Source organism: Dendrobates tinctorius, unplaced genomic scaffold (assembly GCF_039654945.1).
Source record: "Dendrobates tinctorius isolate UK_male_01 unplaced genomic scaffold, ASM3965494v1 ptg000036l, whole genome shotgun sequence".
In the NCBI taxonomy this organism is placed as follows: Eukaryota; Metazoa; Chordata; class Amphibia; order Anura; family Dendrobatidae; genus Dendrobates; species Dendrobates tinctorius.
The window spans coordinates 12,736,781-12,762,446 of NW_027361704.1; the positions used below are offsets into that span (position 1 = coordinate 12,736,781).

At 45.9% G+C, this 25,666-nt stretch overlaps 1 protein-coding gene across 1 annotated transcript in view; it reads right to left on the reverse strand.

Moving 5' to 3' along the window:
* Positions 1-25,666, reverse strand: part of DOCK2 (dedicator of cytokinesis 2) — a 1,017,649-nt gene that overhangs the window by 188,711 nt on the left and 803,272 nt on the right. Inside the window, exons 41-42 of the mRNA XM_073573729.1 lie at positions 5,604-5,745; positions 1,744-1,825 (exon numbers count right to left, since the gene is read on the reverse strand). Coding sequence (XP_073429830.1) covers positions 1,744-1,825; positions 5,604-5,745 — 224 coding nt within the window. The remainder of the gene's footprint in view (positions 1-1,743; positions 1,826-5,603; positions 5,746-25,666) is intronic.

Below are 25,666 nucleotides of genomic sequence, written 5' to 3' on the forward strand. Positions count from 1 at the left end.
AGCGCTCGGATAAGGGGGTCAATTTGGAAATTCTATACCATCTTAAATGTCTTTCCATGTGCAATTTTATCCTGCAGGATCCAGAAACATATGAAGTACTGAAGTACCTAAATGCCTACTATTCCTTATGTCCTTACTTACTGATAATTTGAACCTTGGAGTGATATCAAAAAAAGAATTTGAGTTTCTTATACCTATGTTTTCCATGATCACCACAATTTATGCCCTGCCCAAGGTACATAAAGGGCTCGCCATAATAAAAGGTTGAACAATAGTTTTTGGGGTGGTCTCTATGGGTCAAAACAAATTTGTGGACAAGATTATCCACACTTTCATTACCACTTTACCATCCTATATAAATACTCCTTAAAGATGTATGGTGGTATCCCAACATCCTCTTATGGACAAGGTTGATAGAGGATGTCTTCTTTCTGTGGTCTGGATGTACTGATGATTTCTATCTCTTCATGGAATGACTTAATGATAACCAGATTGGAATGAAATTCCCATCAGAGAGCCAAAAGAATGAAATATCATTTCTTGACCTTACAATTTTTGAGAGATTGCAAGGGGTACCTTACCACTCGGACATATCGAAAACCAACTGTGACCAACAGTCTCCTCAGATGGTAAACTCAACACCCAGGTCCTTGCTATAAGGGGAATCCCCAAAGGGCAATTTATATGCATTAATATAAATTGCACAAACCCTGGTGATTTTTTATACACAAGCCCAATAATTTGAGATTAAGGTTCAAAAGAAGGGGGTACCCTGATTAAGTCCTGGATCTGGCTATATCCAATGCCAGAAGTCAAAACAGACAGGCATTACTATACCCAATGACCAAGAAGGAAAACACTAGAATCATTGGAACATTTGACAGCTAGGCCAATTAGGTGTACAATGTCATTAAATTACATTGGGGTATCTTAAGGATGGATCCGGATCTCAGGGAACATATACCATCAAACCCCAGGATTACCTACAGAAAGGGTCGATCCATTAGAGACTGACTGACCCACAATTTCTACTAATAATCAACCACCTGGTTGGATCCCAAAACATGCGGGACCTACAGATGCGGGGGATTGTAAATTTTGCAGGTAGACCCAATGGTAAGATCTTCTTTATCAGGGATTTTGCCAACTGCAAATCAATGGTGGTGGTAAACATGGCCACATGCCTATGACCTCACAATTACAGTGGGAAGACCAAGAGAGCTGAGGAGATGAAAAGGGCAGCATCTGGGGAATGTGAGACATAAAAGAGATACACCGCTGGTGAGACACATAAGAGAATATATTGTACCATATTTAATGATGTTATTTGGAGTAAAGAAAATTATGCTTTTTGCTATGCAATTTTTTTTTTATTTTGTCTGTTTCTGATGGAGCAATTTTACGATTCACATAATAAAAGGTTTTTTTTGTAGTAGGGTTTTTCTTGCATGTTAGTCCAAAAATGTCCCTAACTAGAGGCTATAAAGTAAAATGTAACTTTTATTTTGCCAATTTATAAGTATTATTGCATTATTAAAACCTATATTGGGATTAGAGTATCCTTGTAATATCTTTTCAAACTGAATTAAAACAAAGTATTGAAAAGTATTTTACACCATGACTACCTCCATATAGTTAATTTAGGCAGTTTATCCATTATATTGCGTATTTTGGCATTTCATTTGGTCATTATCCTATAAGTTTTCAAAAAAAAAATGAAAAAATAATAAATTTATAATTTACTTTATAATCTGATCAGGTACAGGTTTATTCTTAAACCGAGGCTGTTCTTCCAACACAGGCTGCACTGTAAAACACTGGATATCTGTTAAAAATCAGTCAAGGTAGAAAGATAAATTGGTCATGGAAATTGGTCACTGTCCTAATGAACATCACTCAAGATTAGACAGCAATCTGAGCAGTATATCATACCTAAAAAAAATTGATGTACAGCAGTCAGTGACTAGTATGAAATGAATATGAATTAGAAATAATTATGCATAAAGTCATCATGTTATATAGTAACGCACAATAGCGTAGCTACTGGGGGGCAGAGGGGGCAGTCACTCTGAGCCCCGCACTCAGAGGGGCCCACCCAGAGTTACCACTACTCTGAACTGTATTAGTGGGTGCAATATGGTACGGATAAACATCCCTCAAAAAACAAGATTTCAAACATTACAACTTTCAGGATATGGCAAAGTAAAAATTTTTTTGTAATAAAGCGCTTTTAGTGTGCAAAAAAACCAACAACCTATGATTCTGGCATTGCCGTCATCATACAAGAATAAAGCTCTTTAATACTGCAAGGTGAACAGCGTACAAATACAAAAAAGAATTTTTTTTAGCATTTGTAGAACTGCTCTTTGTTTATTCTGCCTCTGAAAAATCAGAAAAAGGCTTGGATCACATTTAGGCTATGTGCACACGCTGCAGATTCACCTGCGGGTTTTTTCCCGCGGAACCGCAGGTAAAGTGACCTGCGGTTTTGCTGCAGTTTGGCCTGCGGTTTTGCCCTGCGGTTTCACACCTCTACTATGTAAAAGGTGTGAAACCGCAGCGGAATCCGCAGAAACAATTGACTTGCTGCGGAAAAAAAAACGCGGCAAAACCGCGCGGAAAAAAACGCAGCGTGAGCACTGCGGTTTTGAAAACCCATAGGGTTACATGGTACTGTACCATTGTCTGCGGAACTGCTGCGGTTCTGCAGGGCCAAAACCGCAGCAGAACCGCAGCAAAAACCGCAGCGTGTGCACATAGCCTTAGCCCGTGCTCTGTATTGAACACTTACATTGGGGTTTGTGCCTAAATCCATCAAAAATGTGATTCAGATGGAATTCCAGCTGCACCTATAATCAGAAATATAGAGTCACTTTGGAAACTGGTTGCTATTTTTCTGTATCCACAAAGAAAAGATGATTAAAAGGCTTTTTTTACTAATATGAAAAAGACTTTTATTATTTAAAACCATTAATACAATGCTACATATCACCAATTAGGGGAATAGGGGAAAGTAAACATACACACATGTATATTGTGATTGCACATATAAAAAGAACGCACACATCCAGCACCTGGAAAATAAGCTATTATGCAACACCAACTATATGGCTATCCAGAAATGGCAGTTTAACTCAAAAAAATACATCAACCTCAAAGGGAATAGATAGTTAACAGTACAATATTATAGCCTCACATACTGCAACATAATATAAGAAGCCCATGTTGGTATCCATTGTATTACGCCTCCACCGCTAATAAAATAGCCGTTATAAACAAGAGACGTTATCACTTATAGTAGTAAATATATTAAAGTGGTATCTGATGCAGCCTCTTGTCCTGGCTGTTCACCCTTAATATTATCTATATTGCCACCCACAATAACCGCCATAATATAGGACAACGTCCATAGTACAATAATTATTACCGGCAGTGGCCGCTATACATAAAGGGGCGATATCCATATTGTAATAATAATCATTACCAGTAACAGCAGTCAGGAGGTGCTCCGGTGTTTGGATGGTGCGTCCGCCCCGACGCGCGTTTCGGACCTGCCTTCTTCAAGGGGCCTGGCCGGTATGTAAACCTGCATCCTTAAATAGTGTGCCCGGACACCGCAAGAGCGGCGTTACCGGAAGTCCTACAGCTGATGCCAATGATTAAATTGTCCAAACCACCTGACTGACTGTCCATTGCCTGTATTTTATCCTGTTCTGCTGCAATTATTAAATTGGCCAAACTACCCAACTGGCTGTCCATTGCCTGTCTTTTACCCTGTTCTGCTGCAACCAGTCAAGAAGGCCCAAGCTCAGACAAGCATCTACTCCCCATTCATCATGTCATCTATACAAATGTAAGACTGGAGCACCTTAGGCCCACCTGAGAAAATCATTCTTGGGGCCCTCTATGTAGCTACATATAAACAAATACAAGACCACCAATTGTGCGGTAAAACATGCTAATATCAGGATAGCCCCCTCATAGAATATAATGTAGCCCCCTTCATAGAATATCATGTAGCCCCCTCATAGAAAATAATGCAGCCCTCATATAATGCTGACCCATCATAGAATATAATGTAGCTTACCTCATAGAGTATAATGCAGCCCCCTCAAAGGGTATAATGCAGCCCCCCTCATAGGGTATAATGTATTCCTCCCAATAGAATATAATGCAGAGCTCCTAACATAGTATATTCAACCCCCCATAGAATATAATTCAGCCCCCCTTAGAGTATAATGCAGCTACCCTCCTAGGGCATAATGTAGCCCCCCCATAGAATATAATGTAGCCCCCCACAGAATACAATGTAACGCCCACATAGGGTATAATGCAGCTTTCCTATAATTATTGCTTTCAACTGTATCGGCATCTGGAAGGCATCAGTGGTGGAGCAGCGGGTGAAAGGAGGCAGTAGCTAGCTGCTGCGGCTAAAGCCTGTGCCCGCTGATAAATAGAAGTGAATGTTCATTGCTCCCCACCCCCCATGGGCGTGAGGAGCAGTGAATATTAATTTCTCTTTAGTATCGGGCACAGACTTTATCCGCAGTAGCAGACTCCTGCCTCCTTTCACCCACTGCTCTGCTGGTGCCGGGTGGGTCCCCTGACTCTTGGGCCCCATAGCAGCTGCGTAGTGTGCAGAAATTAGTGACACGCCACTGGCAGGGGGCCCCTGGGGCAGTGAGGGACCTAGGCAGCTGCCAGCCCTCTATGCCAGCAGATGTCAGTGCCTGGGCTCACCGGAGAATCCTCTGGTTCTCCGGTGGGACAGTCAGACTCTAACCTATACTGGAGTATACTATACCTCCTGGGGCTGTTTCTGTTCCTAAACTGCACCATATCACCTTGCCTGCCCTGTCATAACGCCACACCATCCTGCTCTTGCAACAGTCACTGCACAGCCATGTAAAGCCACACACCTTCTATCTTCCCACTATGTTTCATAGTGCTAAATCCTACTGTAATGGAGACTGCTAGGCATGCACTCACTATCCTAACACTTCACAAACCAATTTTTGGCATGAGTATTTAGACACATATAACTCATGTCCAGTTGTTTCTATTCTTATGACAACGTTTAAATAGATATTCAACTCAGTGTAGCCATATAACTGGCTTCAAATTGAAATCTTCCATGCCTGTTCCTTTAAATAAAAGAAATCAGTGCAAATTCATGGCATAAGTACTTTAAGGCTTGGGTCACAATAGCGTATGGCATCCAATGCGAGAGCATCGGATGCGATATGCTAATGACCATCGGCTCCTGCTCTGTTGCGAGCAGGAGCCGAGTGTCATGCGTTTGTGCTCTGAGCCTCTCGCACAAAGAGAATGGGAGCACAGCTGCGGAGGAGGCAGAGAAACTAATTTCTCCATCTCCTCCATTGCCGGAGTCAGCGTATATCGCACAGCACTTGGATGATATCCGAGTGATGTGCGCTGTGTCACTCACACCCATAAAGTTATAAAAAAAACGGTGCTGCCCAATAGATGAATACTAGTCCGAGTGCTCTGTTATCTTTTATCAGCCTTAGGACAAGTGCTTTGCGATAAAACAAGAGACTGATACACCAGTTTATGACCATCACATTATCAGAAAAGGATACATTGTCCAGGGGAGTTTTTGATATCTTCTCCAGGGTATGAGGTAGTGTTCAGCTTTTCTGAAAGAGGGAATTGACTCATCAACTGTGACAAAAAATCTTCTCTGCGCTCATATTCTTTACCTCGATAAATGAAGACCTTGTTCTGGAAATATATTTAAACATAGTTATAATGTCATTAAACCTTTTATTTAAATAAATTTAAAAAAGACTTAATTAGCATTGTCCATGTTGGAAATGCACTCCTCAACATTGCAATTGCAACATTAAGTAGGGTAAGTGGTATAATTATGGAAATCGATACAGATTTAACAATATCTGTGACGACACAGCAATAAGTCTTAATTATGCCAGACATATTGTTTAGTAGGTCCAGGGACATGAGCAGTTTACTAGTCTACAAACTTTGGAGGACAGATCTTTGTTAATTTGTGGAATACCTGCTGATTACATATGGTATTAGCCCTTGCGGTTTTCTAGCTTACACATATTAGATGACAAAGTGCAGGTTCATTGAACAATAGAACAATGAGGGATTACCTCCTCCCACCTTCCCCCAATCCTGTGTGAGAATGCCGTGAATGAGGGGTGATGGTATAAAAGGGGTCTGTCTCCCTCTCCAGTGAGGCTCTACTGGACATCAGCTGAGGAACCATGGCTCCAACTGGTGGAACACAGATGTGCTCCACTTCCCATCACTGAAACCACAACGATGTTTGGAGAGCCCAGATTTGGACAATCAGGTCACCTGATAGCATACCTCAGAGTACTCGGTCAGCTTCCTAAGCTTGCCTCTACCTCCTGTTTGTGAGTACCCAGCAAAAATGGTGTGCTACTGGTTGGGATAGTTGGCCCTGGATGCCCTGAAGTTGCAGATGTTCTAATCCTTGGTGATCCAGCGGAAGGGTCATTTGCACCATCTTGTGTACTTCCTGGGATTATACTATGTTGTTTACTCTTGGTGCTCCATTAAGTGTTACCCCAGTGTGTTACCCTTACCGGGGGTTTTCTGAGTAGTATTCTGCCCACAGGGAAGGAGTGTGGGCTTTCTGTGGGATTAGTTTTGGCCCGTGCATAGTCTTTCTAAAGACTGCCAGGCCAGCAGACGAGAGCACCCACTGACTCTCGTGTCTCACAATATGTAATTGAACATGGAACTAAAATGTTCAATACATTTCACTTTATTCAGTATCTAGTATGCACAGAAAGACAAGCTCCTATGGGTTGCCCTCCCAGGGCTGTGGGGTACTTGGTACCGGCCGGTGTCAGCGGGATGTGTCACAGCAGCGGTGACTCGGCCCGTGGCCCTGGGCGCCCAAGTAATGGGGGATTGAATGGTGGAATGTAATTGATTAAATGAATAGTTTGTGACGCCACCTGTGGTGTTCGGCAAGGGAGGTGTTAAGTCGACGCTGCATGCAGATCCGCTGGGACTGATGGTATGGTGCAGCAAAGATGTAAAAGCTCCCCACAGGTGAAGCTGTAGTCCCAGGGCAGTGTAGATGTGGTTGGCACGGGGATGTAGCGGTGCCGGAAGGGTAGGAAGCAGACAAAGACACAGCGGGGTGCAATTTCTGTACCTTTACTTAATAAATGCAGTCCAAGGTCCTGATTACAGATGGTACCGGAACAGGCTAGCCTGGAAGCAACTCAGGGATTCTCTCTCAGCAGATGGGCTATGCAGTCTCCTTTCCTAGCGCTTATTTGAGTGAAGTACTCCTAGCACTGCGTTACACTGAAGTTCCTCCTAATTCTCTTCTACTATCACTCCTCGTATGGCAGACAGCTGTAGCCGCTATTCCTCTCTTGGTTCACTCCGTGCCGTTGTGCCTCCGAGTCCTAGTTGGGGGTAGTGCATTTACAGCCTCCTACTCCTCTGGTGTGTTGTGAGTTCATTTTCCCCTTCGTCACTGGGGTCTGGTGAACTCCCTATTCTGGTAAAGGAAGGTAATGAGCCTGATTATCAGGCACCTGAGTCTAATGAGGATGACTGGCTGAGTGGAGTCACGGACTGGATATAAAAAAACGTGTAAATCAATCAGCCGCGGAGACACCATCACATGTTTCTCAACGCAAGCAATGACTAGCCAGGTCTTTCACCGGGAAGGAACAACCACGGGAAGGGCAGTCTCCAATGAAGGAAACCACCTATGCCAAAACATGGTATCCATCCACAGACAGCTGTTTCGGGGTATTGCCCCTCATCAGTGTGGAGTAGGAAACTGGCTAGTAGGAGCTAGTAGGAGCAATGCCTAGTAAAACTGGACTGGATATAAGGCTGCCGACGCCCTTCTGCCCTGCGGGTGATTTCTCTGTGGACTTCTAGTACTCCAGTCTGATTCCTGCTCCTCTAAAGCTAAGTTTCTGTTTTGCCTGTTAGCTTTTTGTTTTGTTTTTTGTTTTCCTTGCTTTTCAGTATTCTGCCATTCCCTGCTGGGGTGAGCTGAATCTCCTTTTGCCTGTAGCTCTGTCTTCAGTATATTCCTGAGTACTGACATAGCTTTTTTGAAGCCTAGCGTCTTCAGGGCCTTTTTCACTGTCAGTCTGTTGGCTCTTATTTTCATAGGGTTTTTCACGGATTGCAGACAGCAGCCTTCCTGTCCTTTTCTATTTAGTTAGCTTGGGCCCCTCTTTGCTCAGTCTATCTTTCTGTCTGTGTTAGTATTTTCATCTTGCTTTACCGTCATTATATGTTGGGGGCTGCCTATTGCTTTGGGGTCTGCTCTGGGGCAGTTTAGATTTCCCCTTTCTTTCTTTAGGCCTATTTAATTCTCCGGCTGTGATCGAGGGGTCTAGGGCATCGTAGGAACCCCCCACGGCTACTGCTAGTTGTGTTGATAGGTTCAGGGGTCTGCAATCCGATAGCTGCCAACTTCTCTGGTTTTCTGGACTTAGCTAGCATTTCTGTTTTTGCCTCCTACGGTGACTCAATGATAACACTGGTGTCTGTTGCAGGACCATTAGTATTCACACAACCGTGGAGACCATGCTCCAGTTCATGCGCTCTCAGTGGAGATGAGCCTTTCCTTGTACACTCGATCTCCACGCTTCTTCCCTTCACGTCTGCACACTTCACCTTCCTCACGCTAACTAACCACTCCTTCCTCCTGGCCCTCAGAGAGCACTCCTCCCCTTAATTCCGGTTCAGAGTCCCCCCTGCTGGCCTGGAGTGGAACTGTGTTGCATGTATAGGTTAACTGCGAGAGAGACCCTTCACTGCTCCCAAGCCTGGCATTACCCTCCCTGGAGGAAGGCAAAGCCACTGTGGCAACCATACTCCTGGGAGCACCACATTCCCCTCTAGTGCAAGTCAGCACTCCTGGGCTGAACAAAACATGAAAACATATAATACAATTACACAAGGTGAACAATTATAATTGTACAAGGTTGAAAAATGAAAAATTACAAAAAACCAAGAGCTCCAAAAACAGTCCTATGATGATAAGTCCAAGCATCAATGTCCATGGTCCATTCCTGGGCAATTGTTGAACTAATTACAAGTTGGTTTTGACGATACAAGTCCTGTGGTCCAATGTCCATAAAAACCACACAGGAAAACTCAAAAAGTCAACTCTTACAGATTACCTGTATGCACAAAACTTGAAAACAGTTACATATGTATATACAATTTAACAGTCATATCACTTTATATGTGGAATCTAATGGGTGGTATACCTTGTGTGGTACGGGTGAACCTGCGTAACACTGGTGTGACTGGGGACCTCTCTGGTTGTCTGGTGCTAACTACTGGTGTAGTGTGTAATGCACTGGAAACACTACTGGTGGTTTTGCATGGCACAGGGATACTAGAGTGTCTAGGAACTCTTAGACTCACCATGGGCATAACAGGTTCACCACTGGCAGGGCGAGGATTCTCTGGCTCCACTGCTGGTGTGGCATCTGCTGCCTGATTTTCCTGATCTTCAGGATTTTCTTGAGTCACATCTTCCTGTGCTACCAGTTGGGGAAATGTCAACACGGGCACCACTATTGCATCATTTACTTTAGTCCAATTGGCAGGGAATTCTCCAAGTATGGTGCTGACCTTTTCTTCTTCTAGGGGTTGGATGTTATCTTGTTCTTCCATTCTTTCTCTTAACTGGTCAGGGCATAACTTCAAATGATCCCTTGATACGGTTGTTGAGGTTTCTCCTCCATCTTTACTGATGAGGCACACCTTGGTATTGTCAAAATTTGAAGGTAAGATGGTGTAGGGTTCAGCTTCCCATTGGTCATCCAATTTAAGCAGTCTTCTTTTCCTCTTGAGGACTTGTTCTCCTGGTGACAAGGGAACTGCAGGGGCATGCTGATTGTAGTGCCTTTCTTGCTTTTGTCTTGCCTGAGTTAGACTCTTCTCCACACACTCTTGTACTCTTCTGTACTGTTGCTGCCTCTCTGTGTCCCAGTCAGCATCTGGTGACGTCACCTCAGGTGTAAGGACTCCCATGTCCAAATCAATAGGCAGTTTACCAGGCCTCGCTCTCATCAGGTAGGCTGGAGTGCAATTGGTGGAATTCACAAGAATGTGGTTGCAGAGGTCTACCAGATCTGGCAACTTTTCTGGCCACAGATTCCTCTCCTCCAAAGGCAAGGTCTTCAGTAGGTCAATCACTACCTGGTTCATCTTCTCACACATGCCATTGGTCTGTGGGTGGTACGGTGTTGTCCGGATCTTCTTACAACCATACAAGTTACAGAATTCCTGGAACACTTCTGCCTCAAAGGCGGGACCTTGATCTGTAAGCACTTGCTCAGGATATCCATGTGGTCTACAGAAGTGCTGTTGGAATGCTCTGGCTGCTGTCCTGGCGGTTTGATCTTTGACAGGCACAACTACCAGGAATCTTGAGTAGTGCTCAACGATGGTAAGAGCATAGATGTAGCCTGACCGGCTCGGAACCAGCTTCACATGGTCCAGGGCTACCAACTCGAGTGGCTGTTTGATTACTATTGGCTGCAGAGGAGCTCTCTGGCTGTTTCGATCCTTTCTGCGCAGATTACATTGTCCACACTCTCGGCACCACTTTTCAATGGCTTTCCTCATAACAGCCCAGTAGAATCTCTCCCGGAGCAATGCTTCCAATTTCTTCCATCCGAAGTGTCCAGCTCCATTGTGGTATGCTTCCAAGACCATTGACGCCTCTCTCTTCGGGACTACTACCTGCCAGACCAGCTCATGAGTGCGGGCACTGATACTCCTCTGACACAGCTTTCCTTCATAGAAGAATAGCCGGCCTCTTTCCTTCCACAACTGCTGGGTTTCTTCAGGAGCATCCGACTCTGGGCGTGAGTCAGCTTGTGACAGTAGCTCCTTCACCAGGCAGACTGCGGGGTCATCCATTGCTGCTCCAGTGCACCCAGTTTTGCGATTTCCAAGTGAGTCAACGGGTGGTTGTCTGTGAAGATGGTAAACTTGGCTGAAGCTAGGTAATGCTTGAATCTTTCAGTCACAGCCCAGACTATGGCGAGGAACTCCAGCTTGAAGGAACTGTAGTTGTCAGAGTTCCTTTCAGTGGGACGAAGCTTCCTGCTGGCGTAGGAGATCACTCTTTCTTTGCCATTCTGTACCTGTGACAGTACTGCTCCCAGTCCCACGTTGCTGGCATCAGTATACAACACAAAGGGTTTGTCATAATCTGGGTAGGCCAGAACTTCATCTCCTGTGAGAGCCATCTTCAGTCGGGTGAAGGATCTCTCCAACTCCTCAGTCCATTCAAAGGTGGAACTTTTCTGTTTGGCTTTCTTTGACTGCCCCACCAGAAGATTTTGTATAGGGGTGGCTATTTCAGTGAAGCCTTTGATGAACATTCGGTAGTAGCCTACCAACCAGAGGAATTGGCGTACTTCATGGAGGTTGCTGGGCTTCGGCCAGTCCCGGATGATTGTGACTTTGTTAGGATCTGGTGCCACACCTTCTGCACTCACCACATGTCCGAGGTACTGTACCTTGGGCTTCAGGAGGTGGCATTTGGAAGGCTTCACTTTGAAGCCTTGTCCAACTTTGGCCTGAAACACCTCAGCCAGGTGCTCCAGATGTTCTTCATAAGTCTTGAAGAAAACAATGACATCATCAAGGTACAACAGGACTGTCTCAAAGTTCATGTGTCCCAGGCAGCACTCCATCAGCCGTTGAAATGTTCCTGGGGTGGTGCAGAGCCCAAATGGCATATAGTTGAACTCACAGAGACCCATTGGGGTGGTAAATGCGGTTTTCTCCTTGTCTGCCTCTGCCACGGGAACCTGCCAATACCCACTAATGAGATCCAAAGTGGAAAAATAGTTAGCAGTTTTAAGTGCAGCTAATGATTCCTCAATTCTAGGTAATGGGTAGGCATCTTTATGTGCAATGCTGTTAATTTTCCTGTAATCAACACACATTCTCATGGTACCATCCTTTTTCTTTACAAAAACTATTGGAGCTGCCCAGGGGCTACAACTGTCTCTGATAACCCCAGCTTCCTTCATCTCTCTCAACATACCTTTAGCACATTGGTATTGTGTTGGGGGTATAGGCCGGTATCTTTCTTTTATGGGTGGATGATCTCCAGTGGGGATATGATGTTGAACCCCTTTTGCCTTCCCAAAATCTAGGGGGTGTTTACAGAATACCCACTCATATTCCTGGGTCACCTTGTAAACCCCATTTTTCTGGTATGAAGGTGTAGAGTCAGTCCCCACCTGCAGTTGCTGGCACCACTCCTCCAGCTGCTTTACAGAGCCATTGTCCTCCACCTGGTCGGATGAGACCAAGGGCTCTGCTGCCTGCATTGCATTGTTACTGACAGTGAGCAGCTTAGCAACTGTGGCTTACTGAGGTATTGTGGCCTCTTCCTCCCCACAATTCAAAAGGCGTACAGGTACTCTCCGTTTTCGTACATCAACCACCGCTCTGGCTGTCAGGACAGTGGGCCTGCTATCAGAGTATACTGGCTCTACCAATGCCTGGTAATCTTTTCCTCTGAGGCCTATGGCTGCCCGACACCAAATCAACATTTCACATCTGGGGGGTATTGCAATGGGGAAAGCATCACTCACTCTGACACTGCCAATTTCTCCACCAGAGAGTTCTACCTGTTGTCTTTGCATCAGGGCCTTGATCTCCTTCTGCAGGACTTGTTGTTGCAACAGGTGGCTGAGACTGCTGGTTCCAGTGAACAAGTCAACAACCTCGGTACAAATGTAATTGAAAATTGTCTTTCCAAGAGTCATCATGGGATTACATTTCCGTCGATCAATATCCACAACTATCAGACTTTGAGATTTTAGCTCTACCCGACCCACTTTAACAGTAATCTCTTTACATCCAATCTGCAGCAAAGACTGACCATTACTGGCAACTACTGTCAGTTCATCAGTTGGGCCACGGGTAAGTTCAGAATCAGCCCAATACCTCTTGTAAAGAATGTACGGCATAGTGGTCACCTGGGAGCCAGTGTCCAGCAAAGCGTTCATGGGAATGCCATCAATCACCACAGGGAGGATCGGTCTCCCTCCAACATACTTGGCTCGCCAGTTCCTTGGGCCTTGTGGTCCTATTCCTGGGGGTTGGCCCTCTGCCCCAGGGGTTGCTCGTTTAAAGGACAAAATCTGGCAAGATGACCTGCCTTATAACAGCGACGACAGATGGGACGTCCGTCCTGGTCATGGCGATCGTTGTTCCTCCCTCGGAGTGGCAGAGTTCTCCTCTTCCGGAGCCACGGGACATCCTCTGTACTGGAAGCAAGCTGGATCTTCTCTTTGGAGGACACCTGCAGGGACTGCACGGTTTTGGTAAGTGTAGCCATACCTTTGGTCAACTCCTGGACCTGAAGACGCAGCTTTTCTGTTGGATCTTTATCCAGAGTCTGTGCATCAGCCTCCACAGGGATGGAAGGAAAAGATGTTGCTTCCTGAGGGTAGGTGATCGCTGGGCGCCTAAGGGGCACTGGACGGCTGTCAGTGGATTCCTGCAGTACCCAAATATCCCTGTCCTTAAAATCAGCAAAGTCCAGGTCAGGGTCTTGTAGGGTTATGATGCACAACTGTCCTCTGTGGGTACTGGATAGGAGTCCTTCAATGAACTGCTCCTTTAACAGCTTATCTTCCTCCTTCACACTGTCAGGATCGATTTGCTTAACCGCCTGCAGAGCCTCCCGCAGGTTAAGAGCATAGTCCCTTATACTGTCCTGTGCTCTCTGTTTGCATCCAAAGAATCGCATCTTGATTTCAGCTTCAGTTCGGGTGTCAAAGATGCTTCTCAGCTTGGCCAGAATCTTTTTAACAGTCTCTTTATCAGTGTCCTGCCAGGATTTCACTTCTCTCTGCTACACCCTTTAGCTATCCAATAAGGATGTTCACTTTCTGACTCTCAGACAGGGGGTATACTTCAAACAAACTGCACAGTCTCTCTTTAAATTCACTCAGGGTATGGGACTCACCCGAGTACTGCGGTAGCAAGGTCGCTCCCGGTATGTAGGGCATGGACAGAGACATTATGGGGACCGCTGCGGTGGGCACTACTCCTTGCGGTGCTGAGGGGTTGGCGGCGGCGTCCGCCGCTGCATTGCTGCGTGGTGCGGACATTCTCTTCCCCCCCAAGTTAACGTTAGCCAGGGCCAGGGGTTGTGTGAGCTTACCGGCGGCCGCTTCACAGGCCCGATACTCCGGGCTCTAGGCCTCAGCTCCTCTCACTTCTCGCGTGCTTTTTCCTCTTCCCACGTGGGACTTCACTGCTTCGCGCTCTCCAGCAGGCTCCTCCCACGAAGGCCTGCCCCTTTTCTTCCGGCGCGCGCCAATTAGCGGGATAATGGCGGCAATGGCGCCAATTTTGCACATAGTTATTTAGCTCTGGCTGGGATAGCACGTGTGCGGGCTCACGCGTGCAACAGATATTAAGTGCAACAGGATCAAGTGTTTTGCAGTTAGACAATGCATTGAAGCTGATGTTCCTCTCTTCTCTTCTTCACACAGGTAATTCATTCCATCATCCATGTGTGCTGTCTGACAAGTGTGAACTGCATCATATATTGCCAGATATTTTTATGGTAATTCATTCCATCATCCATGTGTGCTGTCTGACAAGTGTGAACTGCATCATATATTGCCAGATATTTTTATGGTAATTCATTCCATCATCCATGTGTGCTGTGTGACAAGTGTGAACTGCATCATATATTGCCAGATATTTTTATAGTAATTCATTCCATCATCCATGTGTGCTGTGTGACAAGTGTGAACTGCATCATATATTGCCAGATATTTTTATGGTAATTCATTCCATCACTCCTGTGGTGGGTCTTTCTTTTTTATCTATTTGGTTTCTGCTTTGAAGTGCAGAAAGGTTTTTTTTTTTTTTTTTTCCCCTTTCTCTGTTTGATGGCCTTGTCCAGCATTAGTTATTTACCCTGCATAGTAATGCCTGCTCTGGCCTTGTGCTAATTGGTTAATTACTGATTGTGGCCTTTTGGTGGCTGAAGCTAGCAGACATTTAATTTCATATATATTTAGCTCTGGCTGGGATAGCACGTGTGCGGGCTCACACGTGCAACAGATATTAAGTGCAACAGGATCAAGTGTTTTGCAGTTAGACAATGCAGTTGGACAGGAGACAGGTAAGGTGCATAAGTTTTTCAGGCACGCATGCTTCTTGGTCAGTCGTACTACATATGCATTGATCATATCAACCTGCTGCTTTTTTGTCTTCACCTCTGCTTTCTAACAACTCGCCTGCCCTTTTACACATTCTGTGCACTCTCTGCATATCCACCCCTCCCTTTTCCCCTCTCCCATGTATAACTCTGAGGCTCTATTAGATACAAAGAAGGAATTTTTATGGATTAACCGTGCTTCCTTCTTTGTATCTGATGATCTATGGCCACGGCGTGGTCATTTGGATGTGCAGCAAGCTGACTTTGTTCCTTTATGCTTAATACTCTCCTACACAGGGTGAGTATAACTTATTGTTTTATATTCTTATTTTCTCGGGTAAGACCCTATTGCGCTCTTTTTCTTTCAGTTTTCATTATTCTGAGGCTCTATTGACATTTCTTACCCACACCAAACCATCCAAAACCACCATGCAGCACTCAAAACGTTCATACAAATCATCCCACCACCTGCTTTTTCTGTTTTTTCTCCTTTTAATAGCTGCAGGTGACATCTCCCCCAACCCTGGGCCTCCCTCCACCAGCATACGTTACTCTCCTCCAGCTGCATATAGAAACCCTGCTAATCTTATTAACATTCAGTGCATGCCTTCTCCTCTCACTTTCCAATGTGCTCTCTGGAATGCACGGTCTGTGTGTAACAAACTGACTTACATTCACGATCTTTTTCTCTCTAATTCCCTTAACCTTCTGGCTATTACAGAAACCTGGATCCAGCATTCAGACACCACCGCTGCTGCCGCTCTCTCGTTTGGTGGGCTGAAATTTTCACATACCCCCAGACCTGAGAACAGACAGGGTGGAGGTGTTGGTTTGCTCCTTTCATCACAATGTGCTTTCCAGGTCATCCCCCCGGTTCCCTCACTTACATTTCCTTCCTTTGAAGTCCATGCCGTCAGACTCTTTAAGCCTTTCTCCTTACGACTGGCGGTTGTTTATCGCCCTCCAGGCTCCTCCCGCCAGTTTCTAGACCACTTCACCACCTGGCTTACTCACTTTCTATCCTGTGACATCCCCACCCTCATCATGGGAGACTTTAACATCCCCATCAATGATCCACTCTCCCAGTCTGCCTCTCATCTTCTTTCTCTAACTTCTTCATTCGACCTCTCACAGTTTACTAATTCTCCTACACATGAGGACGGGAATACTCTGGACCTGGTTTTCTCCCGTCCCGGCTCGCTGCACGACTTTACTAACTCGCCTCTCCCGCTCTCGGACCACAACCTTCTTTCCTTCTCTGTCAAGAATTGTCTCCTCACCCGGGACACCCCCACTTACCACACTTATCATTAATACCCAACAGCTTAGGGACAATCTCCACACATCTTTAGCCCCCATCTCCACCCTTTCCTGTCCAGACATAGCATTGTCACACTTCAATAATACACTGAAGAATGCCCTAGATGAAGCAGCACCTTCTATACGCAGAAAGACCCGACACAGACAACGGCAGCCCTGGCACACAACGCAAACACGCTTTCTTCAGCACTGCTCGAGGTGTGCAGAGCGGCAGTGGAGAAAATCTCTCTTAGCAGAAGACTTCATCCACTATAAGTTCATGCTCAAAACCTATAACTCTGCCCTTCATCTGGCCAAACAATCCTACTTCACCACCCTCATCACCTCACTATCCAACAACACAAGACGACTTTTTGAAACCTTAAACTCCCTCCTGAAACCTAAAGTACAGGCCCCCATCACCAACCTCAGCGGTGAGGATCTGGCCACTTATTTCCTAGAAAAAATCAACCACATACATCAGGATATCTCAGCCCTATCTCCTCAGTGCCTGGATCCCCTTCCCTGCCGCACCTCAAGCTCACTAGACATCTTTGAGCCTGTTTCAGAAGAAGAAGTTTCCAAGCTCCTCGCTTCTGCTCGGCCTACAACCTGCAACAGTGACCCTATTCCTTCACAGCTCCTGCAGTCTCTCTCACCAGTGGTCACCACTCACCTGACTAAAATATTTAACCTCTCTCTTTCTTCAGGTATATTTCCCTCCTCATTTAAACATGCCATCATAACCCCTTTACTTAAAAAGCCATCCCTGGACCAGAACTGCACTGCTAACTACAGACCTGTCTCTAACCTTCCCTTCATCTCTAAACTCCTGGAACGCCTGGTCCACTCCCGTCTAATCCGCTATCTCTCGGATAACTCTCTTCTCAACCCCTTACAATCTGGTTTCCGCTCTTTACACTCTACTGAAACTGCCCTCACTAAAGTCTCTAATGATTTAATAACAGCTAAATTGAAAGGTCATTGCTCCCTGCTGATTCTACTGGATCTCTCTGCCGCATTTGACACTGTGGATCACCAGCTCCTCCTCACTATGCTCCGCTCTATAGGCCTCAAGGACACAGCCCTCTCCTGGTTCTCCTTCTACCTCTCTGACCGCTCCTTCACTGTATCTTTTTCCGGCTCCTCTTCCTCTTCTCGTCCCCTTACTATCGGGGTCCCGCAGGGCTCAGTCCTAGGCCCCCTCCTCTTCTCTTTATACACTGCCCCTATTGGACAAACAATCAGCAGATTTGGGTTCCAGTATCATCTCTATGCTGATGACACCCAATTATACACTTCTTCCCCTGACATCACCCCTACCCTAATTCAAAATACCAAGGATTGTCTGTCTTCTGTCTCTAGCATCATGTCCTCCCTCTATCTGAAACTAAATCTCTCTAAAACTGAACTTCTTGTGTTTCTCCCCTCTACTAACCTCACTCTACCTAACATCGAAATAACCCTGGAGGGTTCAACCATAACTCCCAAGCAGCATGCCCGCTGTCTTGGGGTCATATTCGACACTGAACTTTCCTTTACTCCGTACATCCGATCACTCAGTCGCTCTTGTCACCTGCATCTTAAAAACATCTCCAGAATCCGACCTTTTCTCACCTTTGAAACTGCTAAGACTCTTACTGTCGCTCTTATTCATTCTCGTCTGGACTACTGCAACTCTCTTCTGATCGGTCTCCCTCTTACCAAACTTTCTCCTCTCCATCCATCTCCATCCATCTTGAATGCGGCAGCCAGGGTCATATTTCTGTCCAGCCGCTTCACCGATGCCTCCATCTTGTGCCAGTCATTACACTGGCTACCTATTCGCTACAGGGTCCAGTATAAACTCATCTCTCTCACCCACAAAGCTCTCCACTGTTCTGCACCGCCTTATATCTCCTCTCTCGTCTCTGTCTATCGCCCTACACGTGCCCTCCGTTCTACAAATGACCTAAGACTAACATCCCCCGTAATCCGAACTTCGCACCTCCGTCTCCAAGACTTCTCTCGTGCTGCTCCAGCTCTCTGGAATGCACTTCCCCAGACGATCAGACTGATACCTAGCCCTGACCTATTCAAGCGCGCTTTGAAAACCCATCTCTTCAAACAAGCCTACCACATCAACTACTCAGCAAGCTAACTTTGCCCTGTTCCCTCCTTCCAAATATTATTCTGAATCTGCACCCTACTATTCATCTGTCTCCACACCCTTCATGCACATAACTGCGCTTGATACTTGTCTATTGCACTTAAACACACGGGCTGATGACCGGATCATGCAGCTTTATATGAAAATCCCTATTATAATTGCCAGACCTGAATTAACAAGCATTTCTCACCTACTGTGTCCCCCCATTTCCTTGTAGATTGTAAGCTTGCGAGCAGGGACCTCACTCCTAATGTCACTGTTTGAATTGTCTTAACTTGTATTGAATTTATTGTCTGTACATGTCCCCGCTTAATTGTAAAGTGCTGCGGAATATGTTGGCGCTATATAAATAAAAATTATTATTATTATTATTATTATAGTCTATAGCACACAACAGTCTCTGGCACACAGGGCCCGGGGGGTACCGGGCTCCGTAATCCTGTTCGTGACGCCAATTTGGGTCATCCTCCCAGGGCTGTGGGGTACTCGGTACCAGGCCGGTGTCAGCGGGATGTGTCACAGCAGCGGTGACCCGGTCCGTGGCCCTGGGCGCCCAAGTAATGGGGGATTGAATGGTGGAATGTAATTGATTAAATGAATAGTTTGTGACGCCACCAGTGATGTTCGGCAAGGGAAGTGTTAAGCCGACGCTGCAAGCAGATCCGCTGGGACTGATGGTATGGTGCAGCAAAGATGTAAGTTCCCCACAGGTGAAGCTGTAGTCCCAGGGCAGTGTAGATGTGGTTGGCACGGGGATGTAGCGGTGCCGGATGGATAGGAAGCAGACAAAGACACAGCGGGGTGCAATTTTTGTACCTTTACTTGATAAATGCAGTCCAGGGTCCTGATTACAGATGGTACCGGAGCAGGCTAGCCTGGAAGCAACTCAGCGATTCTCTCTCAGCAGATGGGCTGTGCAGTCTCCTTCCTAGCGCTTGAGTGAAGCACTCCAGTGTAACTCAGTACTAGAAGTTCCTCCTAATTCTCTTCTACTATCACTCCTCTTATGGCAGAGAGCTGTAGCCGCTATTCCTCTCTTGGCTCACTCCGTGCTGTTGTGCCTCCGAGTCCTAGATGGGGGTAGTGCATTTACAGCCTCCTACTCCTCTGGTGTCTGTTGCAGGACCATTACTATCCATACAACCGTGGAGACCAGGCTCCAGTTCATGCGCTCTCACTGGAGATGAGCCTTTCCTTGTACACTCGATCTCCACGCTTCTTCCCTTCACGTCTGCACACTTCACCCTCCTCACGCTAACTAACCACTCCTTCCTCCTGGCCCTCAGAGAGCACTCCTCCCCTTAATTCCGGTTCAGAGGCCTCCCTGCTGGCCTGGAGTGGAACTGTGTTGCATGTATAGGTTAACTGCGAGAGAGACCCTTCACTGTTCCCAAGCCTGGCATTACCCTCTCTGGAGGAAGGCAAAGCCACTGTGGTGACCATACTCCTGGGGGCGCCACACCTACATGCCTTGGCATGCTGTCAAAAAGTTTATTAATGGTTGCTTGTGAAATGTTCTGACTCACTGAATTAATTTGGGCATGCAATTTACCAAGATCAGCTTCTGGCAGTTCTATTTGTAATAGCTAATGAATAAAGTCCCAGATGTGTCCAAAAAGAGACAAGTCCGGAGACAATGCAGGCAATGGTAGCACATTTAGGTCATGCAGGCTGCTCACAATAGCACATGCAACATAAAGTCTGTCGTTCTATTTAAAAGTGGCTAATAGCATGCTCACAGTAGCACCAACCACAGCCGCTCTGGCATTGTCCTGTTGAAAAACATCTGATAGCATATACGATTGAAACCAGGTTTATTTTTCCCTAAAGCACCCTAATATTTCTGAGAAAATAAAGGTTAAAGGACTTTCCCTATGTACATACCAGGGATAGACCTATTCTTGTCTCAGACTTTGGTCCCTGGCCTGAACTTTAAAGTTTGTTTTCTCTTTAATGCCTATTATACAAAAATATACCTGGCTACAATTGTTCAGTCATGATCCAAATCATGCTGCTCGTGGTTTGGGTAGGATTAATCAGATGAGAGGTTCCCTTTAAAATTTGAGTAATTTGTAAAGTATTTATTAATAGTTATTGTCATAGATGTAATGGTAAAATCTATAAAGCCATCTCTTGAGAGAGGACGTTAAATCTTCATATTGAAGATTGAAGCTTAGCTTCATCGTGGATTGAAGAACACAAGAGCTAGCACTCTAAGAACACTCACCCTCTGTTCAGCTATGACTTCCTGCCGTGAACAGGTAATTGAAGCAGACATGAAGTCCATTCACAGTTTGTAGAAGATTCAGGGAGGATACAAATTTAGGGCCTGGGAAACCAAGTTCTCCAAAAGCAGCACTAGAAAATTATAGTCAGACACCCTGGTTCCAGTGTCCTGCTAAGAATATTGGGGATTTTGTGACAGGCATAGGTCTTATAGATATGGGAAAAATGAGGATGGATGAACTCATGGAGATCAACATCCAACACTGTGGAGACACCATCACATGTTTCTCAACGCAGTGATTCTAGAGCAATGCCCCCATCCTTTATGGGAAATATGTAGAAACATGCAAAACACAAGCCGCGGAGACACTATCACATGTTTCTCAACGCAAGCAATGACTAGCCAGGTCTTTCCCCGGGAAGGAACAACCACGAGAAGGGCAGTCTCCAATGAAGCAAACCACCTATGCCAAAACATGTGGATGGATACCATGTTTTGGCATAGGTGGTTTGCTTCATTGGAGACTCCTCGGGAAGGAACAACCACGGGAAGGGCAAAGACCTGGCTAGTCATTGCTTGCGTTGAGAAACATGTGATGGTGTCTCCGCGGCTTGTGTTTTATAGATATGGGAGACATATTTTTGGCATTGTGGGCCCAGGACTAATGTCATGCATTAAATTGCAATGCAGTGCGGCTTACCGATCAGCCCCGAATAATATCGGACAGATGGATGATGGTATACACTCATGAGCAAAAGGATAATAGTGTTTTCAACTTTTGACTTTCAGGCTCCATATCATACCATCCACTACTGCTTTGAATTTGAGACTACCATCATTTTTATAGACAATCATCTTAGATATATCATACATAAATTTTACTTTGAACTACATAGCATACGATTAGTTATGTAGATTCTTGTCATGTCACTGCTGTTTTGCTCTTAAAAATCTAAATTTAAATTTCCATTATTTAGTCAGTATTTTGTAAATCCACCTATCGCTTTTAACATACCTGAATCCTTCTGGGTATTCTTTCAATCAGAGTCTCGACCAAAATCTGATCTCGGGTCTCTTCCACATGTTCCAAAAGTTGGTGCTTACTGGTCAACTCACTTCGGTATGTATACAGTTTTTTTCTTCAACTCTACCCACAAATGTTTGATTGGGTTGAGGTCTGGGGACTGTGGGGGCCCATATAGCACCCCATTTTTCTTACGCATGCCTAAAACTTTTGTGCAGTATTCTATATTGATAGATACAGCAGGTCAAATAAGTAATGAACATGTCACCAATTTTCTAAGTAAATATATTTCTAAAGTGGCTCTTGACTTGAAATTCTCACCAGATGTTAGTAACAACCCATATACCCACACAGGCAAAGAATTCAAACCATAAATGTCTATAAATTATGTGTAATAATGAGAAATGACACAGGAAAAAAGTATTCAACACATGAAGGGAGGTTGCAAAAGCCAATGAAAAGTCATTACACCAGCTGAAATCTACCAGTATTTTGAAAGCAATACTGCTACTGGGGGAAAAATAATATCAGCTGCTCCAAATGATGGCCTATGAAAAGGTGTCGCCTTACCAAGATGCCTCAGAAGAAATATCTCATGATGGGTAAAACCAGTCAGCTGCCTCAATATCTTCACGGCCTTTTCGTTGCAAAACAAAATGCTAACATTAGTTACAGAAGAATTTCCAAACTACTGAAGGTCCCGGTGAGCACTGTTGGGGCTATGATCCGGAAGTGGAAAGAACATAAATCACCATAAACTGGCCATGACCAGGTTCTCCCTGCAAGATTTCAGACAGAGGAGTGAAAAGAATTATCAGAGAAGTTGTCCAAGAGGATCACCTATGAAGAGCTACAGAAAGACCTGGAATCAGCAGGTACGCTTATTTAAAAAAAAAATATATACCGTATTTTTCAGACTATAAGACGCACCGGACCATAAGACGCACCCCAATTTTCAGAAGGAAAATAGGGAAAAAAATAATAATGTGTCAAATGGGGGTCCGTCTTACAGTCCGAATTCAGCTTAACTGGGAAGGGATCCGGCACAGGTGGAGAAGTAGTCACAGGGGTCATTCAGTGGTCCAGGCTCGTGCGGTGGCGGCTCTGTGCTGGGGCAGCTGCGCTGGGGCGGGTGGGATGTGCTGGGGCAGCTGCGCTGGGGCTGGGGCAGGTGGGCTGAGCTGGGGCAGCTGTGCTGGGGCAGGGGCAGCTGGGCAGGGGCTGGTGGGCTGGGGCAGGGGCAGCTGTGCTGGGGCAGCTGGGGCAGCTGTGCTGGTGCTAGGAGCGGGCGGCACTCTGCGGTGCGGTGGTGGCAGCGGGCTGTGCTTCGGTGCAGGGGCGGTGGCTCCGCCGGCGTTTCTTCGCAGCCCGGAGGCCCCCCGCACACCCCTTGCTGGGCGCCGCCATGTTGCGGTGGCCTCCGGGAGCATGGATGCCGGCAAGATGGCCGCCAGTCCGAGGACGGCGCATGCGCAGCTTCAGATCTCATCCCGAGATCTCGGGGGACGAGATCTCGTTGCCGAGATTTGAATCTCGTCCCCCGAGATCTCGGCACGAGATCTGAAGCTGCGCATGCGCCGTCCCCGGACCGGCGGCCATCTTGCCGGCGTCCATGCTCCCGGAGGCCACCGCAACATGGCGGCGCCCAGCAAGGGGTGTGCGGGGGGCCTCCGGGCTGCGAAGAAACGCCGGCGGAGCCGCCGCCCCTGCACCGGAGCACAGCCCGCTGCCACAACCGCACCGCGCCGCGCCGCCTGCTGCCACCACCGCACCGCAGAGCCTCGCCCGCTGCCACCAACGCACCAGGTACCGTGCATTGCGACCATAAGACGCACCCCCCACTTTCCCCCAAAATTTTGGGGGAAAAAAGTGCGTCTTATGGTCCGAAAAATACGGTAAGTAATGAACTTCATCTCCATGGCCTGTATGGACGCTCATCTAGCAAGGTTCCAGTGCAGAATAAAAAGCATGTTCAAGTATGTTTAAAGTTTGCTGAACAACATTTAGACAGTATTTACTTGTGAAATACTGGGATAATGTAGTCTGGTCAAATGAGAGCAAAATTGAACTCTTTGGATGCCATAATACACACCATGTTAAAACACTATACCAACAGCAAAGTTTGGAGGTGGGGACATCATGGTGTGGCAAGACACATCCAAGGAAACTCTCAAATGGTTTCAGAGAAAGAAAATTAAGCTGCTAGAATTGCCCAGTCAATCACCTCACCTGAATTTAATAGAAAATTTGTGGAAGGAACTAAAGCTCAGAGTTCATAAAAGGAGCCCATGGAACCATCAGGATGTGAAGAGTATTTGAGTGGAAGAATGGGTCAAAATCACACCTAAGCAATGTATGCGACTAGTTTCTCCATACAGGAGGTGTCTTGAAGCTGCTGTCATCGCCAACAAAGGCATTTGTATGAAGAATTAAATAAATTTCAGTAAGTGTGTTCAATACTTTCTCCTTGTGTCATTTTTCATTACTACATATAAAATTTATTTTATGGACATCTATGGTTTGATTTCTTTGCCTGTGTGGGTTTGATGAGTTGTTACTGACATCTGGTGAAAATTTCATGTCAAGCGCATCTTTAAAAATATATTTATCTGTATATTCTTGAGTATAAGCCGACCCGAGTATAAACTGAGGCACCTAATTTTTCCACAAAAAACTGGGAAAACTTATTGACTCAAGTATAAGCCTAGGGTGGGAAATGCAGCAGCTACTGATAGATTTCAAAAATAAAAATAGATACCATTAAAAGTAAAATTAATAGAGACATCAGTAGGTTAAATGTTTTTGAATATCCATATTGAATCAGAAGACCCATATAATGCTCCATACAGTTCATGATGGGCCCCATAAGATGCTCCATACAAAAATATGCCCCATATAATGCTGCACAAAGGTTAATAATGGCCCTATAAGATGCTCCATATTAAAATATGCCCCATTTAATGCTGCATAAAAGGTTAATGATGGCCCCATAAGATGCTCCATAGAATAATATGCCCCATGTGCTGCTCCATAAAGGTTGATGGCCAAATAAGATGCCCCATATAGATATATGACCCATATGCTGCTCCATAAAGGTTGATGGCCCCATAAGATGCTCCACAGAATAATAATCCCCTATATGCTGCTCCATAAAGGTTGATGGCCCCATAAGATGCTCCATAGATATATATGCCCATATGCTGCTTCATAAAGGTTGATGGCCCCATAAGATGCACCATAGATATACAGTACATGCCCCATATGCTGATGCTGCGATTAAAAAAAATGACATACTCACCTCTTGTCGCTGGGGGCCAGGTGCTGGTGTATTGAGCAGGCGGGGACACCGGCACGCTATGGGGGCCAGGTGCCGGTTTCGCCACTGGCTCAGGGCCCCGACACCTGCGATATTCACCTGCCCCTGTTCTACTGCCACACGCCGCTCTGTCTTCCGGGTCTCGGCAGTGACTGTTAAGGCAGAGGGCGCGCACTAACCACGTCATCGTGTCCTCTGACCTGAACATCACAACCAGAGGACGCAGAAGACAGAGTGGCGCACGGTGGTGAAACTGGGACAGGTGAATATCGCATGGCTCTCCCCCATCCTCCCCATCATACCCACCCCCTCCTGTCGCTGTCTTTGCACTTCTTGCTTCTCCGATGGTGTCCGGCAGCTCCTTCCAGGATTCAGCGGTCACATGGTACCGCTCATTAAAGTAATGAATATGCGTGCATATTCAT